Source organism: Mugil cephalus, chromosome 17 (assembly GCF_022458985.1).
Source record: "Mugil cephalus isolate CIBA_MC_2020 chromosome 17, CIBA_Mcephalus_1.1, whole genome shotgun sequence".
NCBI lineage: Eukaryota > Metazoa > Chordata > Actinopteri > Mugiliformes > Mugilidae > Mugil > Mugil cephalus.
In genome coordinates this window covers 6,396,962-6,422,696 of record NC_061786.1, presented here as the reverse complement: position 1 = coordinate 6,422,696, position 25,735 = coordinate 6,396,962, and the positions used below count along the sequence as shown (strand labels likewise).

Genomic DNA, 25,735 nt, shown 5'->3' with positions numbered 1-25,735 from the left:
CATGGGGGGAGATTATCACCAGTAGGTCTACATATTTGACTATTGACATGAAATTTTCACCAGGTGTTGGTAACAACCCAAGTAATCCGTGCATAGAAAGAAACCAAAACAAATAAGTTCAGAAATTAAGTTATGTCTAATAATAATGTAAAATAACAGAGGGAAATTGATTGAACACACTTACATATACTGTATATGTTTATTGCAGGGATGGGCAACTGGCAACTAAAATGAGTTTAACAACCCTGCTCTACACCTGCACTAACAAAACCTTGAGTTTGCTTTCAAGTGCGAACAAGCATAATTTTTTCTTGACTAATGCCTGCTCTTCTAACTAAAGAGAAGTGATTTCATCTGTTGAGCCGGTTTGTCTTCTTGTCTTCTCAGGAAGAGCAAATAACATCTTATCAACAATGAAAGTGGCCTAATGCCAAAACTGACATTATAAAAAGTCTCCTTCACTCTTACCTGCTCATAATTTCCTCCACAGCACACTTTCTATCAATTCAAATCAGTGAGGTAAGATCATCTTCCAAATTTTTAAAACAGACCGATCAGAAGTGTAATTTGGTATTATTTAGCTTTATTCGCTGTAGTTTTATGATCTTACCGTCATTTTTGATCGATTCCGTATACTGTAGGTGGCTTCCTAACATTGATTTGACGGGGTTATACAAATTTAATATCAACAAAATAGCTGAACAGATGTCTGCTAATGTATGTTATTTTGGATTAATTAAATATAGGCAGCTTCTCTCCATTGCTGCTACAAAATTACTGTGTAATGAAGTCACAATCTAGCTCATCTTTATTCTTTGCGTCAGGTTCTGCATTATAGTTCATTATTTAAAAGGAAATGTATTACTGTTATAACTTGGATGTGTTGTTATTACATGGTTTATTTCAGTAAATTTCTCAAATGTGCATGCAAAATGTCTGCAAACACAGCTCAAACGCTGCAGCCATGCCTCCTCCTGGTGTGTGTCTGGAAATCATGGAGGCTCGTCACAAGCAAGACGGCCGTGGGAGCATCACCAGCCCTGAGAATTTCTTCAAACAAGATTACCAGAAGCTTAAACAGTACTGCCTGATCAAAGGAGTGAGGTACATCGACGACATGTTCCCCCCTGACTCCTGCTCCATTGGCAAAGGGTTAATGAGCCCCTCTGACCTGGCCCGCGTGGAGTGGCTGAGACCAGCGGTGAGACACAATATACCGCTGTTGCTTCTTAATCTGTCTTGAATAAATTAAAGCCCTGATTTCTAAGGGGATTATATATATGTTGTAGTGGATTAGGGATGAAAAGTTTGAAAGAAAGTAAAAATGTTCTCCAATATTAGGACATTTTCTGTTGTGGATTTTGTCCTCAAACTATTAATGGGAGTTTTTCTCTCAAAGGATCTCTTCTTGGTCGGATCTAACACAGGAAATGTGCAATTGTGTCCAATTGTGTACAAATCAAAGTAATTGACAAGTAAATCCAGCCTATTATTCTTTACAAAGTTTAATTGAGACCCTCTTTTTCAGAAAATTGCTCCTGCGCCGTCGCTTATTGTCGATGGATTCTCCAGGTTTGACTTCAATCAAGGAATACTCGGTAGGCTCCTTTCTTCAATCATGATGTTTCACTGGCGCGTCCACCTGATTAGACAGACTCAGTGAATGTTTCCTATTTTGAACAGGAAACTGCTGGTTTCTTGCGTCTATTGGAGCTTTGACGTTCCAGAGCACGGTCTTCAGCCAAGTTGTCCCCCTTGACCAGAAGTTTGATGAGGACTACTGTGGGATTTTTCACTTCAGGGTGAATAACACAACCGTTTTCAGCTCCTACAGAAGGTTGACTTTGTGGGGAGTCCTAAAAATTTTTGATTTACATGTAACAATGAGGTTCGAAAGAATTTAGAATTTTATGCATAGAAGCAGAAGTAAATTGCAGAGTAACTTTTTGAACACCAATAGGGGAAAGTATTTATCATACTTATAGTTAGTCATTTTTACACATTTTAAAAGAAATCTTGTGTTTATTCTTTTATTTTAAATGACTTAGTTCTGGAGGTTTGGAAAGTGGGTGGATGTTGTCATCGATGACAAGTTGCCAACGATCAATGGCAGACTGATCTTTGTTCAATCCAAAGACCAAAATGAGTTCTGGCCCGCTCTGCTGGAGAAAGCTTATGCAAAGTATGTAAAGGCTGTTATTTCTCAGTCGCAAAATCTCTTTTTTTTTTTTTTTATTATTATTATTTTTACTTTGAGTCCCTGTATACAGTATCATAATCTTCTGTCAGGGTTTGCGGTTCCTACACCGACATGACTGCTGGAATTCCCTCAGAGGCTATGATGGACTTCACTGGTGGGGTTCACATGTGTATCACACTGTCGGAACCACCTCCAGACCTCTGGGGGCTGATGTGCAGAGCTGCCAAATCCAACACACTGATGGGCTGTAGTACACCTCAGGGGGTAAGTAGAAATATAACACACAGAAGAACAATGACTGGTTGTTGTCCTCATCTTCTGTGCAAATAGATTTTGCAGAAGAATTATATGTATATATTATTATCATTCTGCCTTCAATATTAAGCTATTCAAATAATACATGTTCAAATTCCAAACATGTGCAACAGTAGGGTGGCCATGCAACTGTAATAAACATACATGCCTTCACCTTTGAACATAGCTAAATGTATTAGGGACAGTGAATCGCCAAAACATTTTGGCCTCAGGTGGGAGCCAGCTACATTGTTAGCTTCTCTTCTGCAGCCTGCGTCTGGATTTCACCTGGAGACTGTTATATGCAGCCTCGTGATTGGCTCAGCAGTGATGGGGTGGGGCCTACTGTGTACAGGCTTAGATTGACAGGTCTAGTGTGACTCTCCTCTGTGCTGACTAACAGATAACCTTGATTTATCCCATCACTAAAATCAGTTGGATCCATGTTAGTGTGCATTTAAACACATTCACATTTTTGGGGTAAATTTAAAAAAAATAATTATGAAAACTGTCTAATCACCCAAAGATTTCACGCCCCCTTGCAGTACCCCCGTGGACCACCTAGGGGTCACGGACCTCCTATCGAAGACCCATGATATAGATGGTTGCATTACAGTGTCCCAAGTAATGCTAGGAAAGTCCAAGACTGCCATACTAAAACTCTTTAACTCAACAACACTTGTTCAGAGTTTTTCTTTCTTAGAACATCTGTTTGACATTTTAGGAAGTATGGTCCACAACTTTAAAACAATCACTGAAGCCCACTGACCAAAATCAAATAGTTTGAAGACCACTAAAACATGTGACAAGACAATGCTGTCCCTTTATGAGGAAAACTTTCCCAGAACACAGACAACCAAACGTTATGTTCTCAACATCATTCCACTGCAAAGTTTGTAGACTTAGCAGGTGGGGTAGCATGTGCATGCTACACACTAATTAGCATGTGCTCCTGCAAGAATGCTGTTTATTGAGTTTCTCATGTGATGACTGAAAATGTTCATACCTTTAAGTCGACCTAACCCTGAACTTTACAGGTGCATAAATGCACTTATATAGTCTCCATTTCAGTATCTCATATACACTGCATAGTTTCTGTGTATTTTAATCACAAATCCGTCCACATTCAGTAATGATGAATGTCTTATGTTTGTAGGAGACAACTGCTAACAATATACTGCCAAACGGATTGGTCGAAGGCCATGCATACACCGTGACAGGTCTCAAACAGGTAAAGGTTTTAAGCTTCTGGTTAAAGGATTTTTTTTTTGGCAACTTGTTGGTTTCTGCCTACAAAGATCCACAAGTGTTTTAGACTACTTTATGTTGTTCAGCCAAACACGCTAAAGAAAGAATACTTCTGACGCCAGGAGATTACTGTAATGATTTCAAGGGATTATAAGGACTGGCTTCAGAACATCCCAGCTGAATTTTGGAATCCATTTCATATAATGTTGTGATCGGGGAAAGCCTTTGGGGCTAGAATATATATTAGGAGCAGTTATAATAACCAAACTTTGTTTTCGCATTTACCTTACTATCTAACCTGTTCTTTTAGTGTACAGTACTCTTGCAATTACTGTATGTGCATTCATAGAATAACAGTATAATTTTTATTTATTTGTCAGGTTGTGGTTCAAGGTAAAATTGTTTCCTTGGTGCGTTTGTGGAACCCCTGGGGCAAAGGAGAGTGGAACGGAGACTGGAGTGACCAGTGAGTACTACTCCACCTCTGAGACCATTTCAAGGTCTATGAGAGATATGGATAAAAAGAAACAATTGATGTATTTCAATCAGACAAACACATTTATTATAGATGGAAAAAGTTACACAGACTGTGTTGTTTCAAAGTCAGTCTGAAAGTCTGAAGATAGATAGAAAAGATCTTTTTTTTTTTCACCCGACACAAAACGTTCGTGGTTAAGGATTTGCATTTCTATCTGAATGTTGAAAATGAATGTTTCTATCTTTAAGGTCATCCCTGTGGAACATTATAAGTTCTCAAGATCGTGAAAAGTGCCTTTCAGTCGCTGATGATGGAGAGTTTTGGTAAGCAAATGTAGCCAAATTTAAGAAACTTTGTCAGAAAGTGTCAGATTCTTTTTGTGTCCCAATTATTCACACCCAGGAGATATTAATCAAATTTAATTTAATTGATATTAATTTTTTTTACCACCAACAAATAGTGATAGTACTAGTACTTGAGTACAAAAATATCAAAACTAACCTGATTTCAACAGGATGGCAATGGAAGATTTCTGTAAGTGCTATATGGATTTGAACATCTGTGGCTTGAGTCCAGACTTCATTGACGGAGACTCCACACATCGCTGGAAGACCTGCACGTACGAGGGCAGATGGGTTGCAGGAACCACTGCTGGAGGATGCCTAAACAACAGAAGTATTAAAAATAACACCTCATATTTGATGTTAGCAATGCGATGTTAGCGTAGCATCAATGTTCAGTTCCTGCTCCTGTTTTTTTCTTATCTCGTTGTATTTTTGCCTTTGTGTCTTCAGACAGTTTCTGGACTAATCCACAGTATCAGTTCAAGGTTTCCTCTGAACAGTCAGGGAAAGATGGCGCAAAAAACATTCTGGTGTCTCTCATGCAAAAGCCAGACAAGAGGAACCGACGCCTGGTGGAACACCTCCACATTGGATTCTCTATATTTCAGGTAAACATTGCCTTTGGTTATGTAGTCCTGGAACAGTAGTTGCAAAGTGGTAGTAAAACTCATTTAATTCATTTCTTTTTGTCTTCAACATGATCATATTTCCATTCATTTCCTTCAAGGTGACTGAACAAGTAAGAAATGACTTAATACCAATCCTTATTTACACAAGCTCCTGACATCCTTTGAATCATATAAATAATCTGAATTCTTCTATGTGTTATTGTAGTATAAGACGCAGGACGGGAAGTTCCCAGCTTCCTTCTTTAACACAAACACACCGGTCACCCAAAGTAAAATCTACCTGAACGCCAGGGAGGTGATAGAGTTTCTGACGCTGAAGCCTGGTGAATACCTGATCGTGCCAGCAACCTTTAATCCCAATGAGACGGCCTCTTTCATCCTGACCATCCACTCCAAGGAGGAGACCCTTTGCTAGTATGTTCACACTTACTGCCCGTATCAGTGTACCAAATATGACAGTCCCAATGATGCCATCGTCTTTTTTCTTACTTTACAGTGAGAATTCTGGACCCAAACAAGAACCAGTTAAAAAGGTGTGCAGCAAATATCATATTGTAATACTGCTGGTGGTCAGTTTATCTTGCTGTCATTTAAGTTTTAGTCACTATCCATTATTGTTTTTAATTCTCAGGTCAAGCAGGTCAAGAAGGCACCGGTGGACGAAAATAAGAATATGCTATTCCGGCAATACTCTGACACGGTGATTTCTCACAAATGTGTATCACTGTAAATCATGATTGGAAACCTTTTATTATACCTTACATGTAATTTGGATACCGCTTCATACGAAGTTGAAGATGCATTAATTAATACACTTATTGGAACAGGGAACCCTATAGTGAGAAGTTCAAACCTAAATTTTCGCTTAGGTTGCTCAGGTGTTTGCTAAAGTCAGCCACGTCAGCTGTCAGTTTTTCAGCATGTCCAGTGTTCCAGTGTGGTTTATGACGTACCTTAGCATGGGAGGTGCAGTTAGAAATTAATAAAACAAATCCTTTTATTTCCAGTGTGAAGAAGTGGATGCTGAGCGGCTCCAGAAACTTCTAAATGAGATCGTCCTTAAAGGTTTGTACTATAAAAGTGTAGTTCTAAGCCTAACTAGCAATGTGTTTGCAAATGCCACATAATAAGATAAATCATATTTTTTTATGATTTATGCAGGAGACATAAAATCTGGAGGCTTCAGCATCGATGCCTGTCGCAGCATGGTTGCTCTGATGGACGTATCCTCTTATGACCCATGTCATGATTTTTTCTATTTTGAGCTACCGAAAAGTATAATGAAAGTAATTAAAACCAGAATCCCTCATATTACAGTTGTTTAATGTTTAATGGTCATGTCAAGGTCCAGAGACGCACAGTTTTGCTGCAGTACGTACAACTTTTTGCTTATTAAGTTAGATTAAATTAAACATTGTCAAACCTGCCTTCATAAACAGATATCACTTGGTTCAGAGGTCAGGCTGAGAGCATGTGGCTGTGGTACCTTAACACTGGATTAACAAGACATCAATCACAGGCAAACTGAACGTGAAGGAATTTGTCCGTCTGTGGGACAAGGTTGTCACTTACAAGGTAAATGGAATCAGGCCCAGCCTTAAATATTCACATCCATTCACCTCAGTATAGATTTTAATTAAGATAAAGATTTTCTTCACCAGTGTTGCCGTTTTCTTCTTTCACCAGGATGTTTTCTTCCGCACCGATGTTTCACAAACAGGAACGCTGTCACTGAGTGAGCTAAGGAATGCGTTCACAGCAATAGGTAGACCATTCATGGTGAAATCCTTTAATAGAAATGTAGCAAATTTAGTGAATATGAATTGATAAAACAAAAATATTACTCTTCTGCTGATATTATGATATCGAATGATATTAGATATGTCACAAAAATATAACAAAAACTAATTCTGGCACAAAACCAGACCTTGGAACCACATCGACAGAATTTTGCTTATAAATTTCAGTTCAGCATTCAATATACAGCGGGTAAAATAAGTGCTAAACACATCACAGTTTGTCATATTTCTAAAGGTGCTATTGACATGAAATTTTCACCAGGTGTAGGTAACAACCCAAGTATTCCATAGAAAGCAACCAAAACAAATAAGTTCAGAAATTAAGTTATGTGTAATAATGTAAAATAACAGAGGGAAAAAGTATTCAACACACGCAGAAAGGGAGGTGGAAAAAAGGCATGGAAAGCCAAGACACCAGCTGAAATCTGTCAGTGATCAGAAAGCCATCCTGCCCCTTGTCAGTGCAAATGTATATCAGCCCAAACTGATGGCCGATTAAAAGGTGTGTCATTACCAAGGTGTCACACATGGAACATCTCATGACGGGTAAAAGCAAAGAACTCTCTCAAGACCTTTGCAACCTTATTGTTGAAAAAAATATTCTGATGGCATTGGTTACAGAAGGATTTCTAAACTTCTGAATGTTCCAGTGAGCACTGTTGGGCCCATAATCTGGAAGTGGAAAGAACATCGTTCGACCATAAACCAGCCATGACCAGCTGCTCCTCGTAAGATTTCTGACAGAGGAGTGAAAAGAATTATCAGAAGAGTTGTCCAGGAGCTAAGGCCCGCCGGTGGAGAGCTTCAGAAAGACCTGGAATTAACAGGTTTCAAAGAAAACAATAAGCAATGCACTCAACAACCATGGCCTGTATGCACCCTCACCACGCAAGACTCCATTTCTGAAGAAAAAGCATGTTGAAGCTTGTTTGCTGCACAACATTTAGACAAGCCTGTAAAATACTAGGAGAACATAGTCTGATCACATGAGAGCAAAGCTGAACTCTTTGGATGCCATAACACACACCATGTTTGGAGGACAAAATGCACTGCACATCACCCCAAAAACACCACACCGACAGTGAAGTTTGGAGGTGGGAACATCATGGTGTTGGGCTGTTTTTCTGCATATGGCACTGGAAAACCTCATATAATTGAAGGGGAGGATGAATGGAAAAATGTACTGAGACATTCTTGAGGAAAATCTGCTGCCGTCCACCAGAATGATGAAGATGAAACAAGGGTGGACATTTCAGCAAGACAATGACCCCAAACACAGAGCCAAGGAAACTCTCAACTGGTTTCAGAGAAAGAAAATAAAGCTGCTAGAATGTCCCAGACAATCACCTGACTTGAATCCAGTTGAAAATCCATGGAGAGAACTAAAAATCAGAGTTCATACAAGAGACCCACAGAACCTCGAAGCTTTTGAACAAAGTATTTAATAAATATCAGTAAACGCGTTCAATACCTTTTCCCTCTTTTTTTTTTTTTTTTTTTTTTTTTTTTTTACATTATTACACATAACTTAATTTCTGAACTTATTTGTTTTGGTTTCTTTCTATGCATAGATTACTGGAGTTATTACCAACACCTGGTGAAAATGTCATGTCAATAGCACCTTTAGAAGTATGGCTCAGGCTCCCTCAGGCTTGAGGGAGGATTAACTCCCTCAAACCTCATTCAGATGTCAGGCTGAATGTCAAGCTCTCTTCAAGTTTGAAGATGACACCATAGGGTTAGTTGCAAGACCGAAAAAGACTGACGTACACAACACACGAACAAGACAACGACTGTGCATTTAAAAGCACTTTCTTTTGTATACTGTGGCTAAATCTGGCGATGAAATTAGACTTCAAATGTTTTGCAAAATCACACATCATCACCACCTCAAGAGCAAGCATTATCTGAGGTGATGTGTCCTTGAGCTTGCAGGTATAGTACTCTCTGGAGACTTCCAGTAGTTTGTAATAATAGCAGAGGTCACCTGTGTTCTTAACTCATTCTGTAGCTGAGATTGGCTGAATGTAAAGACGTGGGCAATTCTGTAGATTGAATGTTTGCAACACTTTATAGGACTTTACAGGAAGAAATTAAACATTATAAAGCCATTTCTAAAGCTTTCTAAAGCCGGCTGACTAAACTGTGTGCGTTTGTAGGTATGAAGGTGAATGATGACATGCTCAATCTGATGGCTCTGCGCTACGGCGCCTCAGCTGGACACATGACACTGGAGAGCTTCATCAGTCTCATGATTCGCTTTGACTGCATGCAGAGTAAGTGCAGAGGGATAAATGACGACATGACTGTCTGAGTTGATGTCGTATGTGACTGAATTATTTTCCATCATCTGCCATTTTATTTTACTTTAAGTCTCAAGTATACAATGTGTGTATTGCTCAACAGAGATCTTCAAACAGCTGTCTAATGGAAAAGGCATGAATCTTCAAGAGTCAGAGGTAATAAAATCACATTCTTGTCATTTCTTTGGTGTTACAACTTTTTACAAATGATGGTTGCTAGACAGAAGAAGCACTGGATTAATACTTGGCCTCTCTCTTTATTTCCAGTGGATGTACATTTCAATGTACACTTAATCCAGCAAGGAAGATGGATTTACACTTCATCTGAAAACACAGGAGAAGCCATTTCTAAAGAATTTGTTATTTATCAGCTTTCATTATTGATAGAAACTTAATTTTTCGAAAAATATGCATATAATTTTCATAGCTTTGCCTGTACTGTGGATTGTAGTGAATATATAAAACAGCTAAAACAGAAGCAACTAGACTTGTTTCCTGTTTTGTTTTAGAGATGTCATGACCTAGATGACTGAATACTTCAAGGCATGTTGCAATATGAATGAACGTGAAAATATAACAGAACTAGTCTTGGATATTACATTGATGTTAGACTGGAGAGCGGACCTTGTTGCATTTTATTACTAATGACATGAACGACTAAGAGAATGTTTTTACATATAGTGAGAAATTTGATTCAGAGAGAGCATCTTTGTCATTGGTCGTCTTCTTTCTCACAGTACTACTGCTAGCCTACTTAAATACAATCCATCCAATGCTGTAACATAAAGCCTGAACCTTAGTAGATTTATGTCTTGCTGCATGAGAAGACTTATTGTATGTAATAGGCTGCATTATTAGTAGAATTTGAATGTAAACATCTTATTACTTATTATTTCAAACTCCTTTTGACTACAAATGTCTTGTACACCATTCTATGCAATCTTATAAATAAAATTTAATAAAAACATTGAGAATTTGTATATCTTTCATTTTCTCTCAGGTCTTTACACCATCTCTTTGCTCTAACACTCAACAGAATAACTACGAGACTGGATCTTCACACATGCTGTTGTGCAGGAATTCAGTTCTGTTCACTTTCAGTTCAATTCAGTGTGACTTAGACTTACACAGACTTTAATGATCCATGAGGGAAATTACTTTGTCACCATAGCTTCGTTGCAAATAAAAGTAAACACTCATAAAACCGCAAGAAAGATAAATAAAACAGATCAAATAAAAATGAACAATGAACAATATACAAAAATAGTTGGCAAAAAAGTGTCTAAGGTGTTGTGGATGTTTGGTAAGTTGCATAGCAACAGTGGTGTGGTTCGTGTCATCATGGTGTTTCATTATGTGACTTGTCAATGTTGTTTCCTTATCGGCCGTCATATCAGTCAAAAGTGTCTGTGGGAACTTTACACAATGTAGATTCTGAATCACCAAGAGCCAGCTACAGTATTTTGGTTATTTTAGGCCCCCGCGAGTGAGTTGGCTGGTATGATGCATGAATATATGAGGTATCATAAGCACAACTGAGAATTATGCATGACATATACAGTGGTATGAAAAACTGCCCCTTTCCTTATTTTTGTTTTGCTTGTTTATCTCACCTAAATGTTTCAGATCATCAAATAAATTTAAATATAAGACAAAGGTAAATCAAGTACAAAATGCAGTTTTTAGAGGAAGGTTTTTATTATTAAGGGGGGGAAAAAATCCAAATCTACATGGTCCTGTGTGAAAAGGTACTTGCCTCCCTTGACCTTAACTGTGGTTCACCTGAGTTCAACTTCTCTAGCCACTCCCAGACCTGTTTTCAATCAAGAAAAGCTTGACGTCGAAGTGACGCCGACCAAAATCAGAATCAGAAACAGAATAGACTGTATGTTTGTACATAAAATGAATTTGCATTGGTGTTTTGTTGAATGGGAAAATAAAATCAAATCAAATCATGAACATATACACATTCAAATATATATAGAATAAAAATAGAACATTTACAGTGGGATGGTGGTGGTCTGTCCATAGGGGGCCCGGCATTGTTCTTGTTTAGCAGGCGCAGTGTGGATGGACCTAGACTTGATAGATCACAGCCACCTGCCAGAGTGGAGTCTGTTAAATACTCTGTCCCCAATCTTAGCTGCACGCTTCAGAGTCTGGAAGCATGCAGCTTGTCGAGGGACTTCAGACTGCAGCCGGTCACCTCCTCTACAGAGCGAGTGACACACTCACCAGGTGGTGATGGAGTTGGTGAGGATGGACTCAATGATGTCAGCATTCAACTCCAGGATGTTACAGCTACACCAAGTCACTACACCAAGTCTATGTTCGTCCTGTAGGAGGTCTCATCTCCATCAGAGATGAGCCCGATGAGGGTGGTGTCATTTGCAAACCTCCAGTCACAGACTTATGTTCTGGGGGAGTCTGCTGGAGGATGAGGTGGAAAGACAGGTTGACGGCGTCATCCACAGATCTCTTTGATCTGTGGGCAAACTGCAAGGGGTCCAGGAATCTGTTAAGTCCTACTAAACATCAAGCTGAGATTCAAAGAAATTCTGGAACAGATGAGAAAGAAAGCAACCGAGATCTATCAGTCTGGTAAAGCCATTGCTAAAACTGTGTGCTCCTGCGAAACACAGTGAGAGCCTTTATCCACAACTACTGACCAATGTCAGTCAGTTTGGTCAGAAAACATCTTGATGATCCCCAAGATTTTTGGGAAATACTCTGTGGACTGATGAGACAAAAGTTGAACTTTTTGGAAGGTGTGTGTTCCATTACATCTGGAGTAGAAGTAACATAGCATTTAGAAAAAGTCAAATATCATACTTAGAATAAAATCTGGTGATGTGATGGTCTGGGGCTGTTTTGCTGCTACGGGACCTGAAAGACTTGCTGTGATAAATGGATTAAATTAATTCTGCTGTCTACCAAAAAATCCTGAAGGATAATGTCTGACCATCTGTTCATGACCTCAAGCTGAAGAGAACTTGGGTTCTGTAGCAGGAAAATGATCCAAAACACACCAGCAAGTCCACCTGGCTGAATGGCTGAAGAAAAACTAAATGAAGACTTTGGAGTGACCAAGTCAAAGTCCTGACCTGAATCCTATTGAGATGTGTGACCTTAAAAAGGTGGTTCATGCTGGAAAACACTCCAATGTGGCTGAATTACAACAATTCTGCAAAGATGAGTGGGCTTAAATTCCTCCACAACACTGTAAAAGACAGTTATCAGGTTTCCATAGAGTGATGTAGGTGTAGATTTGGGTTGTCCTCAATAATAACAACAGCCTACATTTAAAAAATGCATTTTGTGTTTACTTGTGTTATCTTTGTCTTATATTAATACAGACAAAAAATAAATAAACAAATAAATAAATAAAAATCAGGCAGGGGGCAATACTTTCCACACCACTGTAAGTGGGAATAGGCAACTATAGGCAATGAACACTGCACATCTCCAGTAACATTTGTTGCTCTCCTTGGTTCATGATGATCTGTAATCTAACGATTGACTTTATGGTTAATGTTTAAAATAGATAATGGAAATTGTGTGATTAAGAGGATGGTGTATGGCAAACGTTCACGCTCTCTTTAAATGTACATGCATACAGTAGTTGTTCGTGTTTATTTTTAAAAAAACAACAACAAAAAAACAAACAAACAGATTCCTTCTTAAGTCTAATATCAATCTGATGTTCTGTTACATTTTCACATTAACGTACATGTCTGTAAAGATTCTCAATTATCCACATCATAGTATATCTAAAGCTAAACAGGAAAACTAATTGTGGCAAATCAAGTTGCTTCTGTTTTAGTTTTGTTTTAGATATTCATTGCGATCTACAATACCGACAAATGTATGAAAATGCACTTTTCATACATTATATGTCATGGATTATTTGCTAAAAACTAAAACTTTTATTTATTTTGAAATATAGCAAAAAAAAAAAAATGCTTCTCCTTTATTTCCAGATGAAAGTGCTTCCATCTTCTTTGCTGGGTTAAGTGTACATTGAAAAGTACATCCACTGGAAATAAGAGAGACCCCTTATTAATTCAGTGCAGTTATTAATAAATGAATGCAGCTTTGAAATGTATAAAGTGTAGAATGCAGTTTTGATTTCCTCTACTTGTGTGTATGAATCAATGCAGTGGTTTGGGAAAAGATGTAACAATGAGGAAGTGACTTTATTACCTCTGACTCTTTGAGGTGCATGGCTTTTCCATCAGACATCTGTTTGAAGATCTCTGTTGGGTAACACATTGAAAAACAGACTGTATCACAGTCATAAAAGCAGTGTATGATAGACATTGACTCATGCACTGTTGCCCATAAAGTTGGAATGACTTTGTTTTTGAACACATTTCTCTTTTTATTCTTATTCATGCAAATAAGATAAGATATGCCTTTATTCATCCCACAGTGGGAAAATTCCTGGTGTCAACAACAGCAGACATTCAACATCACAAACAGTGCACACAGTGCACATATGGGTGGACTAAAAAACATAAAAATTTCAATATATATATATATATATATATAAAAGCTATATTACAACAAACAAGGCAGTGTTCACGTATAGAAGTGAATATGCTTGTCAATATTATGCTTATAAATGCTTATAAATCAGTTATATGTATGAAAGAGATTGATCAATAAAGTTTTGAGAAGATACACATTTTATCTATCAAGAATAAATCACAGTGAGAAGAATAAATCAATTTCTCACGAGAATAGGTAAAAAAATATTTTACTCCAACTTTATGGCCTGCTATGTATTTACATTCCTCATGTCATCATTTGTCCCTCCTCACTTACTCTGCATGCAGTCCAAGCGAATGATGAGACTGATGAAGCTCTCCAGTGTCATGTGTCCAGCTGAGGCGCCATAGCGCAGCGCCATCAGATTGAGCATGTCATCACCGACTCTCATTCCTACATACACACACACACACACAGTAACAGTTCAGTAGGAGCTTGACAACTTGACAATTTTTTTCCTATAAAGTCTTTGTTGTAAAAACAAACGTAAAAGTTGTGAAGTCTAATTCTGATCTACAGAATTGGCATGGACATTCATCTGATTTAGCAACCTGTAATAATTGCAATCTGACCTCTATAATTATCACAAATTACTGGAAGTCCCCAGATAGTACTATACCTTAAAGCACTATCGCAAGGACACATGATCTCAGACAAGACTTGCTCTTGAGTTACATAAGCTAAACATGCCAGACTAGACTGACTGGTCTTTGTTAAACTAACTGAAAGTCATGGCCTTTCTGTCTTGTCTTGCCCTATGGCCCCTGAAGCAGCAGACAAGTTCCAGCAGGCAAGAGGAGCTGCAGGTAGAGCGGCTGTGGATGTAAAACCTGGGTGCAGAAATTTAGGGAGGCTTTCAGCAACTTCTGGCAAACTGTCAGACAATACAGGAAGGGAAAATAGGGCTTGGGACAGGCTGAAGTCAGTAAGACTGGAGAACCTCTGACTATGACTGATTAAATTCTTGGGTAGTGGAAGGAGGAACTTTGAGTAACACATGAACCCAACCAGCACTTCCTATGTGGAAGAAGCAGCATCTGTAATCTGAAGTCTTGGGGGAAGGCTTGCCTCATGTTCTCAGAAGGAATCTCAGAATCATATGAGAATCTGCATCCAGATGTGGATACGATTCATCCTAAGATGCTGAAGACTTTTCATTGCTGGGCAGTCTTTGCATTTTCAATGTAACATAACCTAAGGCTGTCATTGTACAATCACCAACACAACAAAACAGGGACCTATGCGATGCCACATGGCGTTTGGTGTTTTCTCATTGACTGGCATACTAGGACTAGGATTGCGTTCACCATTTCGAAAGAGTGGGCTGGAGTGTGTGCTTCACTTATGGTATCCCACTGGACAAGGACCCTCAGAGAATCTTGCGGAGCCATCATGGGAGCATGGGGTATTTATTAGGAAATAAATAAGTCATGTACCTGCTGCTACAAGAGCGTTCCTCAGCTCACTCAGTGACAGCATTCCCGTTCGTGAAACATCAGTGAGGAAGAAAATGTCCTGTTGAAAGAAGAAAACACAGACACTGATGAAGAAAGTCTTTTCATATATAGTTCATTTATGTGTATATTTAAACTGAACTTCTTTCCATTTACCTTGTATGTGACAACCTTGTTCCACAGACGGATGAATTCCAGACTGTTCAGTTTGCCGGTGATAGATAACTTGTTCAGCCAGTATTAAGGCAGCAAAGTGTGAACGTCTTAGCCTGACCTCTAAATTGAGTTATATCTGTTGCATCAACATGAGAGCAGGCCCGTTTGACACAATTTACTGTAACCTATTGACATGCTAATGACCACCTATGTAATATGCTTTACCAAAGGTCCTCTGCAATCTAGGATAACTGTGCCACCCCACCAAAAACCTGGAAGGGTGACTTGTGGTATTCTTCCACTACGGCTTTAGCGGCCAATTCTTGAAGTCTTCCAGGTCACAAAGTGAAACAACTGCGCGTCTGATTTATCAAATGTCCCAAAGATTCTCAATCAAATAACACCTTGAACTCTTCTTCAGATCAATAATAAACAGTGTGACTATGGCCATCAGGAAGGTAAATGGCACTGACCAGCCACGTGATGTGATATAAACTCTTTGGATTAGGAGAACTTCTATTTTTGAGAAAACTAACACACAATTTGACTATTATTTGTTGTGTGTGAGTTATCATGAGCAATGTCAACAGGATACATCCATCAGTGCAACCATGCTGCGGCAGGCATCAATACTGAAGCCTCCAGACTTCAAGTCTCCTAAAAGATACAGGTGTGTGTGTTAGAGGTATAGCTATCTTCTGCATCTTGGAGACCTTATGATTTTGCACGCTGGAGTACTCTGTAGTTCAAACCTTTCAGGATGTTGTCGTTTAGAAGCTTCTGAAGCTGCTCAGCGTCCACTTCTTCATACTGGAAATGAAAGTATGATAAGACCGTGGTGAGTCAACATACACACCTGTCATGCACCCTGCCAGGAAACACTGCTGCTATATTTTTAGGTGCTGTACTCGCACTGCTGCGATGCTGAGAGAAACAGGATTGTCTTGTTTTAGGTGTGCTTATTTGATCAGTGTTATGTACATCTCGAAGGCTCTGCAGCGCTGTAGCACTTTACAATTATATTACCAATTTATGTTTTATGTATTATTTTATGGCTTTGTTGTAAAGCACTTTGGATGGCTTTCAGTCCCTGCAGGCTACCAGGAAACACTGCTGCTATATTTTTAGGTGCTGTAATTGCATAAACAGGATTGCAGGGCTAGGCATATCATTGACACAAGGATTAAACAAGGATTAGCCTCAGGGTTATACACTTAAGCCGACCCTTTACAATACTTCACATGCAGTATTTTGAGCTATTATACAAGTAAAACTATGATTTACTGCAGCTTGAAATAATTTCAAATTTGGTGTATACATTAGTTGACTTTTAATAAAAGGGACCAAGATGTGATTAAATTCAATACGTTATTGAGATAATTATAGTAATTCAACAAATGACAAAAAATTACCTTGTCAGAGTATTGACGGAACACGCCCCTCTTACTTTCATCGTGTTCTGCATTTCTGACCTTCTGAGGCTAAGAATCAAAGATAGAAGGGAAAATAGGACAGAAAATGTATTGCCATCTACTGTATAATCTAATTTAAAATGCAATGTCAAAGTTTAATTCGTATAATACTGCAACACGACAGCATAATACAAACAACTGTGAGAATGTTGCATTTCACACACCACTTCAACCGGTTCATACTTGTGGTCTCCAGAATTCTCGCTGTATAATAAGAACAAAGTGTGTGTTAGATTTTGTCTTTTTGGCATAATTGTGTCCGTCATATCTTGGTACACTGACAAAGGCAGTGAGTGTGAACATACTAGCAAAGGGTCTCCTCCTTGGAGTGGATGGTCAGGATGAAAGAGGCCGTCTCATATGGATTAAAGGTTGAAGGCACGATCAGGTATTCACCAGGCTTCAGCGTCAGAAGCTCGGTGACATCCCTGGCGTTCAGGTAGGTTTTAGTTTGGGCGACCGGTGCGTTTGTGTTAAAGAAGGAAGCTGGGAACTTACCCACCTGTGCCTTATACTTCAATAACACACAGAAGAATTCAGATTATTCATATGATTTATAAAAGGTTGGGATATTTGTAAGAAAAACATGGACTAGGATTAAATAGCGTCTTACTTGTTCAGTCATCTTGAAGGAAATGAGTGGAAAAATGTTCATGTTGAAGACAAAAATAATTTAATTTAATACACACTTGTTCCTCAACAACAGAATATCAGCAGAAGATAAACTATAAAAAAAGAGATAAAATTGCCATATAAATGACATAGCTGTGATTAATTTACTGTTAATAATGCTGGGTAACTGTATTTTAATTAACAATAAAATGCAATAATTACCTCAAACACAGAGAATCCGATGTGGAGGTTTTGCACCAGGTGTCTGTTCCTCTTGTCAGGCTTTTGCATGAGCGACACCAGCATCTCACCTTCTTTCTCTGAATAGCTCTTGACCCTAAACTGTGGATTGGTCCAGAAACTGTCTGATGACACAAAGAAAAAGCTGAAGAGACTTCCCTCTGTTATCATGAACAGAATCCATTAAAGCTTATAATTTACTTCTTAAGATGCAAAGTAGTTTAGCACTACTGGCACAGTGCCAGGAATCTCTACTCATGACATTATATATGATACTATACACCGGTTTGAGTCGTCAGTGCTTAGATAAAGGTAAGATAATGGATCTTATCTTATGTTTTGTAAAGTCCTGTTCAATATTTAAACATTTTAGACACGGTTTATGATGCTTTAAAATTGCAGTAAAAGCTGAAATTACACTAGGTTTAGTTTTTTTTTTTTTTTAAAGGTGTGTCTTCCCTGGAAGTATCAACCTGTAAAGTGCTCCTGTCTGGCAAACACATATTTAGACAACTTGATTACCTGAAACTGAAAATAATCCCAGCTTGTTTTTTTTTTTGTTTTTTTTTTTCAATCAATTAGAGAGATCTCATCTCATCTCATCTTCCATACCGCTTAATCCTTCACTAGGGTTGTTGGAGTCTATTCCAGATGGCATCGGGCGAGAGGCGGGGTACACCCTGGACAGGTCACCAGCCTATCACAGGGCTAACACATAGACAAACAACCATTCGCACTCACATTCGCACCAACACACGGTCAATTTAGAGTCACCAATCAGCCTAAGGAGCATGTCTTTGGAGGTGGGGGGAAGCCGGAGTACCCACAGAGACATAGGGAGAACATGCGCTAACCACCGAGCCACTGTGCCGCCCCCAATCAGAGAGACATTAGATTTAAAATAAATGATAGCAACAATTGAGTAACCATTGTTAGCAATGTCAGGACTGTGCGACTGTGCTGATAAATTCCACTTGTTCCAGCTGTGTGTTTAGAACTTAAGCTATTATAGTTGTATATAAAGTTATATTGTTACAGGCTCCAGTTTCCCCTCTGCTGGTCAAGAGAGGTAAAGACTATTTAAGTCTGGTGCCTATTTTCAGTTTGCTGTGTGTAAGGTTAGACAACAGATGTGGGACACCTTTGTGGGACTGCCTGAGTGACTTCTTCTTTTGCTTGTGTTCTAGCACTACATTATGAGCCAGTCCAAGGTGACTGTAGTAATATAGTGCACATGATATGTTAATAACTTGAGGCAAACTGGGACTTTTAAATAACTTAAATACAGATCTTTATAATTATTTACATTTGTGTCATTTAATTATGTCATACTTTCAACTTACTTGTTCAGCTATATAGTTAGTTCTGTGCCATTCTTCAGTCACAGTTTTCACCACATTAGAATTTGATGTACTGTACATAAAGTACTTTAGTTTATTGGTCTGAATACCTTTGTTGTTCAGGCAGCCTCCAGCAGTGGTTCCTGCAACCCATCGGCCAAAATACATTTCGGTCTTCCACTTGGAACATGAATTTGTGTCAAGGAAGTCTGGACTCGGGCTACAGATGTCAAGATCTTCATAGAACTTACAGAAATCTTCCAGGGTCATCCTGAGGAAATTGGATTAGTTTTCATCTGGAGGTGCTGATAAAAAATATGAAACCCCAAGCTTGTGAGGTACAGTGCAACATTCTAAAAGCAAAAAATATTTTTATTGTCTACATTTACTTACCAGAACTCGCCATTATTACACACTGTATGGCATTTTTCGCGGTCTTGAAAACTCACAGTCTGCCACAGAGGTGAGCTTGAAGACAGTTTAAAGGCAGTCAGTATAAGTAAGAGAAGGAACATGTTATCAGTTTTCATTGTTCAGAGGGAGATTACAGCATGCGCCCTGAGGGGCGTATGTGTGAGAGATAGAAGGAGAATAACATTTTAATGATTTTGTCAATTCAATCTCAATATCTCCACAATGCCTACAAAAGCCAGGGTGAAAACAATTCATTAGCCGAAACCTCACCCAGGGAACAAATTGCAAAGCATTAGTCCTTGTATTTGTTGTTTTGTCCACATTTCGCCTTTCAACAAACATATTTTACAGTCCTATGACATACTGTCAAACTTATTTATAAAAAGTGCGAGTCGTTCTCACTTATCACTCCAGTCTCCGTTCCACTCTCCTTTTCCCCAGGGGTTCCACAAGCGAATCAGTTTGTAAAGTTTTCCTTGGCTCATCATCTGATCCACAACCATCACCAGAAAAAGAGCGATAATTATTATTATTATTATTATTATTATTATTATTATTATTATTATTATTATTATTATTATTATGTACTACAATTATTGTTTGAATGAATGTTCTCCCTGACAAGCAGTAAATTTACTTAACAATCCCAAGTGCAATACTTTACCTCTTTGACACCAGTCACAGTGTAAGCATGTCCCTGGACCAGTCCGTTTGGTAATACGTTAGAGGGGGTCTCCTACAAGCAAAAGACAATATTACCAAAAAATGACTAACTGAAGAAGCGCTAAGACAGCCAATAAATCACTTTCATGCACACATGAGAGTAAAGTGGTTCTCTTATGGATGAATGAAAAACAACTTTGATGTTTCAATACATGAAGAATTTCTCTTTTAGATAGTAAGATTGTGCATACTGTATATGGAATTGAGTATATCCCTGGTGCACGTACCACATGCCAGTGATGTGGTGGGTAGCACTAATGGCTTTAGACCCATCTAGGGTGCACCACACCTCTCACCCAATGACAGCTGGGATTATGGTGTGTGTTATAAGCATACAACAAAATGTAAGGGGAGAGACCTCTGTGGGTCAGGCTTGTTCCAGTGCATCTCACAGATACTTGGTCAGTTTGGGATCTACCGAATTTGCTATGGGATGTGGGTACCTGGTCTGGTCTAGGTGGGTGCTACATGTATAAGTAACATTCACATGAATGCCAGGTCCAAAAGCAGAACATTGTACTGTCACAGGATGATCAATGTTATTTACTTTTCCTGTCAGTGGTCATAATGTTATGCCTGACTGTTGCTTCCCTGCATCTAGCTTAGCATACATACTAGAAATGGGGTTAAAAAGGTTTTGTAGCCTCAGCACTGTCTGCTTAGTGCATGAATTTGACAAAAAATTATGTCAAGGACGAGACTGACAAGTTTTACAGATGTTTATAAAATACCTCTTGCGAAAGAACTCTCCATAAAAAGGCCAAATGCTTTTATGTAGTGTCAGCTGATCTAATATGAGTCACGGTGAAGAGACCACAACAGCTCCAGCATTGTGACTCTTTAAGTTAAACATCAACACATTTCAAGAGGAAATCATTTTTAAAGATGATACCGGTTAGAGGTGATAGTTGTTCCTTGAGCGTCATCAAAGAGGACATAAACAAGGAAGCAAATTGAATATTTTTCCCAAACTTCAAATGAATTTAAGAAGAACCTTGCACACAGTTAGTTTGATAAAGTCGGATCCACAAAAAAGTTTTGAGGTCGAGGTTATTGACATAAACTGAGAAACTGGGTTGTTCTAAGCCCCGTAATTTCAACCTTTCTGTTCAAGCTGAAAATGGACTTTATTGCTGAGCATCTGTAAAAACTGCAAACTAACCAGCCATGTTTCTTCTGTGTGATATATTTTTACTTACACCTTGAGGTGTACCACAGCCGATCAATGCGTTGGCTTTGCCAGCTCTGCACAACAGCCCCCAGAGGTCTGGAGGTGGTTGCGACAGCTTGATACATATGTGAACACCACCGGTGAAGTCCATCATAGCCTCTGAGGGAATTCCAGCCGTCATGTCTTTGTAGGAACCGCACACCTTGGCATAAGCTTTCTCCAGCAGAGCAGGCCAGAACTCATTTTGGTCTTTGGACTGAACAAAGATCAGTCTGCCATTAAGTGTTGGCAGCTTGTCATCAATGACAACATCCACCCAACTCCCAAACCTCCAGAACTGTGAAGAAAAATCCAAAAATTGCAAGGTTACGTTATGTGTTCTAAACAGGATTTATTTTGTAGAAAATGACACTGCAGATGTAATAACTTCTGTGTCAATATAATAATCCAATGTAATAAAGTCCTTATTTAACTGTGGTTGACCAAGCTAAAGTTTGAAGCATTTTATGTCACATGGGATCAACTCTATTGGCTATTGGTCCATTTTCTATCTGGTTGGATAATGTTTACAAACACTGAGCCATAATAAAAACCCAATGGCGTGTTATCAGACTATGAATATATACCTGTCCAACAAATTGCTGGTTGTGTTTGTAGTATTTACCCTGAAGTGAAACAATCCACAGTAGTTGTCATCAAATCTCTGCTCCAGTGGGACGACTTGCTTGAGAACATCAATCTGGAATGTCAATGCTCCAATAGATGCAAGAAACCAACAGTCTCCTGTTCAGAGACAAAAAGAAGAATTCACAGAGTCATCTCAAAACTAGATACCAACAGCAGAAAAATGAGCGAAGAAATTCCCTAACCAAGTACTCCTTGACCAAAGTCAAACCTGGAGACCCCATCAAGTACAAAGGCTGGATTTGGGGAGATTTTCTGAAATAGAAGGAAAGCTGATGAGTCAATGGACATTGTAAAGACAAGGTTGCATAGTGTAGTTTCCCAGCACTTGAATAACAGTGGCCCATAATGAAATCAAATTCCACAGCCTCTGTTCTATTGTATTCTGAAACAGCTCTGACTATAGTATTTCAGTGTTTCATCCTCTCACTAACACACAATAACATCTGTAATGCAAACAAGTAACAAAAAGTTAGACTACACTGCACTTGTGAACTTACTTATACTCTGATTCACATCCTGTTCACAATTTAGCCAGCCTCATGTGTCAAAAGATATTTACTGTAGTGCAGTCAAAGGGTTGTATGACCTCCCTTTGCCAAGTAATATCCAAGGATTGTCCTATTCACCGGATTAATTCTGATTAAAAATACTGAATTACTGTATAAACCGTATTAGCAAACCTTGAAAGCTAGCCTGACACCCCCTGAAGCCATTTTTTTTTTATTTAGCTTTTGTTGTGGAAAGTTGGTCTGGAGCCCCTCCTTTGGGAAATGATTGTAGTCCAGCAAAGATTTGCTGGGTCAAACAAAAAAGAGTGACAGCGCCGAAGTCATACACGCCATGTGAGCAGTGTACTGAATTTGTTCACAACACAATTACTCCAATTGGTTGGAACATTATCCATTTGCTAGGAGGTTTATTTTTTTCTCTGTATCACTTTTATAAAGTCCGACTGTCATGTTACCAGACTAATATTCTGAGGACAAGTGAGTTTAGAACCTCATGGGTTGTAATGATTGTACCAGCTGCTAGTCAAATAAATAGGCGTTACAAGGAGTTCTGGCTGGTGAAAACCTTTGATTGTCATTTCAAAACAGACAGGTTTTGTAAGGTTTAGGTTTGTACATGAGATGAAAATGTTACTCAACTTTGCAGATAACTTTTGCTTCAGTATAGCAATACTTGCAGTACATTTTTTAAAATGTTTCAAACAACTGTGCTGTGACATCAAGGAAACCTGACCTACTTTGGTCTGTGGGAGAACATGCAAATTTCACCTGAGATAGTCAGTCTCTGAGTTTGTTTGCAGAAAGAATGCTCCGGGTTAACAGTGCTCCAACACAACATTTAAATATTAATATTATTATCGTACAGTCGATCATCAACAGTTCGTGTGATCTCAACTGTTTCACAACACTCACCGCTGGTCTCAGCCACTCCACACGGGCCTGGTCAGAGGGGCTCAGTAACCCTTGCCCGATGGAGCTGTGGTCAGGGGGGAACATTTCGTCGATGTACCTCACTCCTTTGATCAGGCAATACTGTTTAAGGTGCTGGTAGTCTTGGTTGAAGAAGTTCTTGGGGCTGGTGACACTCCCATGACTGTCTTGCCTGTGGCGAACCTCCATGATTTCCAGACACACACCGGGAGGAGGCATGACTGCAGCACTTGGGTTCTGATTATAAATCCAGATTTAACAGAAGATTCAGAGGTGCCTCTTTGGCTTCAGGTCAGTGTTATGAAAATGATGTGTAAGAATGGCCTGAACAGCAAAGTAGGAACCAGTCAATTCATGGGTGCACATCAAACCACTCTGTTTTAACCGCTCTGAATGGAAGCATGTCCACCCTGTAAAGCTACAGTAGTATTTCTTACCTCTACCTTTACTCCCTCTACTAAAGACTGTTTTTATTAGTATCTGGAATCGTACACCTTCGATGCAGTCTCAAGACATCTCCACCTGCAATCTCATGTGCACATCTTCAAATACTATACACACCCCAGCTTTTAGCTGTCTCCAAGAAACGTTGTTATACAGCACTAAACTGTGAAGTTAGAATTAACTGGATAAATCTGAAGAACTTACCTCACTGTCTCAGGAGAGAAAGAGGGCTCACCGCAGTGGAAGAGCGAGTGGATCAGCAGGTGTTAGTAGAGACGTTCTTATAAGCCTGTAAACGCCAGAGGCACCGAGGGTCTGTGAGGTGTGCTCATGTTTCTTAGTGAAACATGCAAATGACATTTAGACATACTCCCCATGTTCACCAGCCACTTACTGTTTGGGCTTCTTCTTGCTGTAGGCTACTATTTGACAAGCAGAGAGAAAACAGAGAGAGAGAGGGGAGGAGAGAGTTTCACAGTGAACTGAACCAGAAACCGGCACAAGTTCATGTTTATAGCCATGTAGCCAACATTCATCCTCATAGCAGTTGTCAATGATTAATCAAGACATCATAAAACATATTTACGGCACTGCTAGCTTGAAGTCTTTGGCACGCCAATATTCCCAGTGTCCATTGCCTGCATTAACAGTGACGGACTGCCAAATAAAAGAGCCCACTGCTGGGAGGGAGGCCAATCAGAAAATGTACTGATGACCAAAAAACAGAAACAAGAACAATATTCCATATTGTAGGGACACTTTGTTTCCGCTTAACCTGCTGCTGTCTGTTTCAGCTTTGAGCACTTATTTTTATATGCTGCTAAAAATATCATTTCACTTCTTAAATATACTTTCATAGATTCCCAAATTATTTTATTACATACAGGGGTTTTATTGATGCTTTAAAATGCTGCAGCATGTGACTGCTCTCCTTTCTCTGTGCGTGTGTCTCTACTCATCATGGCCTCAAGGGGTTTTTCCTGGTCACTGCTGCCTTAGTGATTGTTCTGGGAGTTTCAGACTTTGGGTTTTGTAAAGTGTCTTGACACAATTTGGATTGTTAATGATGCTTTGTCAATGAAATTTGATTACACCAAACAGACCTCAAAGTTATGCTTGGACTGCCACCTTACCAGTTCACCCTCATTTCACAGCACCTTAAGCAAGAATGACAGACAAACACGGACATGGCCTCCTTTTTAGTCAAACTGTTGCAAGGCATTCTTCCTTTTCTCCCATTTGTGTTGAAGTGCCGTCACCAAAACTCAGACGTGAATCAGCAAAAGAATGTTATGAGAGGCCATTTAGGAAATTTAGGAATTTATATTTGCTCTCACATGTTGCATCAAATTCTCTTACAAACTACTACTACTATAGTCACGCACACATACTATCACACTCTCTTACATGCTATTATGGATGGAATAACCATGTTAGCCTTGGTATCGATGCTATCGATATTTAGATCGATACGCCCAGCCCTAAAACAAACCACTAACGGTAAATACAAACCCCCACGCCTCCAGCCACTCAGTTGGGTTGTTCACCCATTTCTCCGCAGTAGATGGACAAACTGCTCCTGTTTTTTTTTTTGTTTTGTTTTTTAATTTAACGTCGCCGATCATCACTCGGTAACGGCATTATGTGTCTGCCTGACTAACGGTGGCCATTTTGCCCGCTTTCCAACCGATGAATGCTAGCAACACAAAATAAACACTGATTATGTGGGGGTTTGTA

At 39.1% G+C, this 25,735-nt stretch overlaps 2 protein-coding genes across 5 annotated transcripts; one reads left to right on the top strand and one right to left on the bottom strand.

Annotated features, from left to right (window-relative positions):
• Positions 1 to 379: 379 nt before the first annotated feature.
• On the top strand, positions 380 to 10,390 carry LOC125023271 (calpain-1 catalytic subunit-like). Its single transcript, XM_047610425.1, has 21 exons — positions 380 to 1,201; positions 1,529 to 1,598; positions 1,684 to 1,802; positions 2,049 to 2,182; positions 2,290 to 2,464; positions 3,651 to 3,725; positions 4,123 to 4,208; positions 4,469 to 4,543; positions 4,735 to 4,895; positions 5,015 to 5,172; positions 5,292 to 5,303; positions 5,399 to 5,607; positions 5,690 to 5,726; positions 5,825 to 5,893; positions 6,201 to 6,258; positions 6,355 to 6,416; positions 6,700 to 6,768; positions 6,880 to 6,958; positions 9,152 to 9,268; positions 9,399 to 9,451; positions 9,563 to 10,390. Exons 1-21 carry the CDS (start codon positions 920 to 922, stop codon positions 9,587 to 9,589), a joined length of 2,127 nt encoding a protein of 708 aa, XP_047466381.1. The 5' UTR covers positions 380 to 919; the 3' UTR covers positions 9,590 to 10,390.
• A 2,519-nt stretch (positions 10,391 to 12,909) lies between these two features.
• LOC125024258 (calpain-2 catalytic subunit-like) lies at positions 12,910 to 24,496 on the bottom strand. 4 transcript variants are annotated; one of them, XM_047612024.1, is made up of 22 exons: positions 24,393 to 24,485; positions 24,203 to 24,287; positions 23,537 to 23,878; positions 22,298 to 22,367; positions 22,093 to 22,211; positions 21,457 to 21,765; positions 20,199 to 20,270; positions 19,937 to 20,022; positions 19,514 to 19,588; positions 19,231 to 19,391; positions 17,763 to 17,905; positions 17,542 to 17,553; positions 17,234 to 17,442; positions 17,093 to 17,132; positions 16,869 to 16,937; positions 16,209 to 16,266; positions 16,052 to 16,113; positions 15,457 to 15,525; positions 15,283 to 15,361; positions 14,123 to 14,239; positions 13,499 to 13,551; positions 12,910 to 13,331 (listed from the first exon to the last, which is right to left on the bottom strand). In XM_047612024.1, the coding sequence occupies exons 3-22, from the start codon at positions 23,771 to 23,773 to the stop codon at positions 13,305 to 13,307; spliced, it is 2,067 nt and encodes a 688-aa protein (XP_047467980.1). In that variant the 5' UTR covers positions 23,774 to 23,878; positions 24,203 to 24,287; positions 24,393 to 24,485; the 3' UTR covers positions 12,910 to 13,304. The 4 variants fall into 4 exon arrangements, 3 of the variants coding, with proteins under 3 accessions (XP_047467980.1, XP_047467978.1, XP_047467979.1); XM_047612022.1 differs by having other exon boundaries at positions 23,537 to 23,791; XM_047612023.1 differs by lacking the exon at positions 24,393 to 24,485 and having other exon boundaries at positions 24,203 to 24,386.
• Positions 24,497 to 25,735: the final 1,239 nt, after the last annotated feature.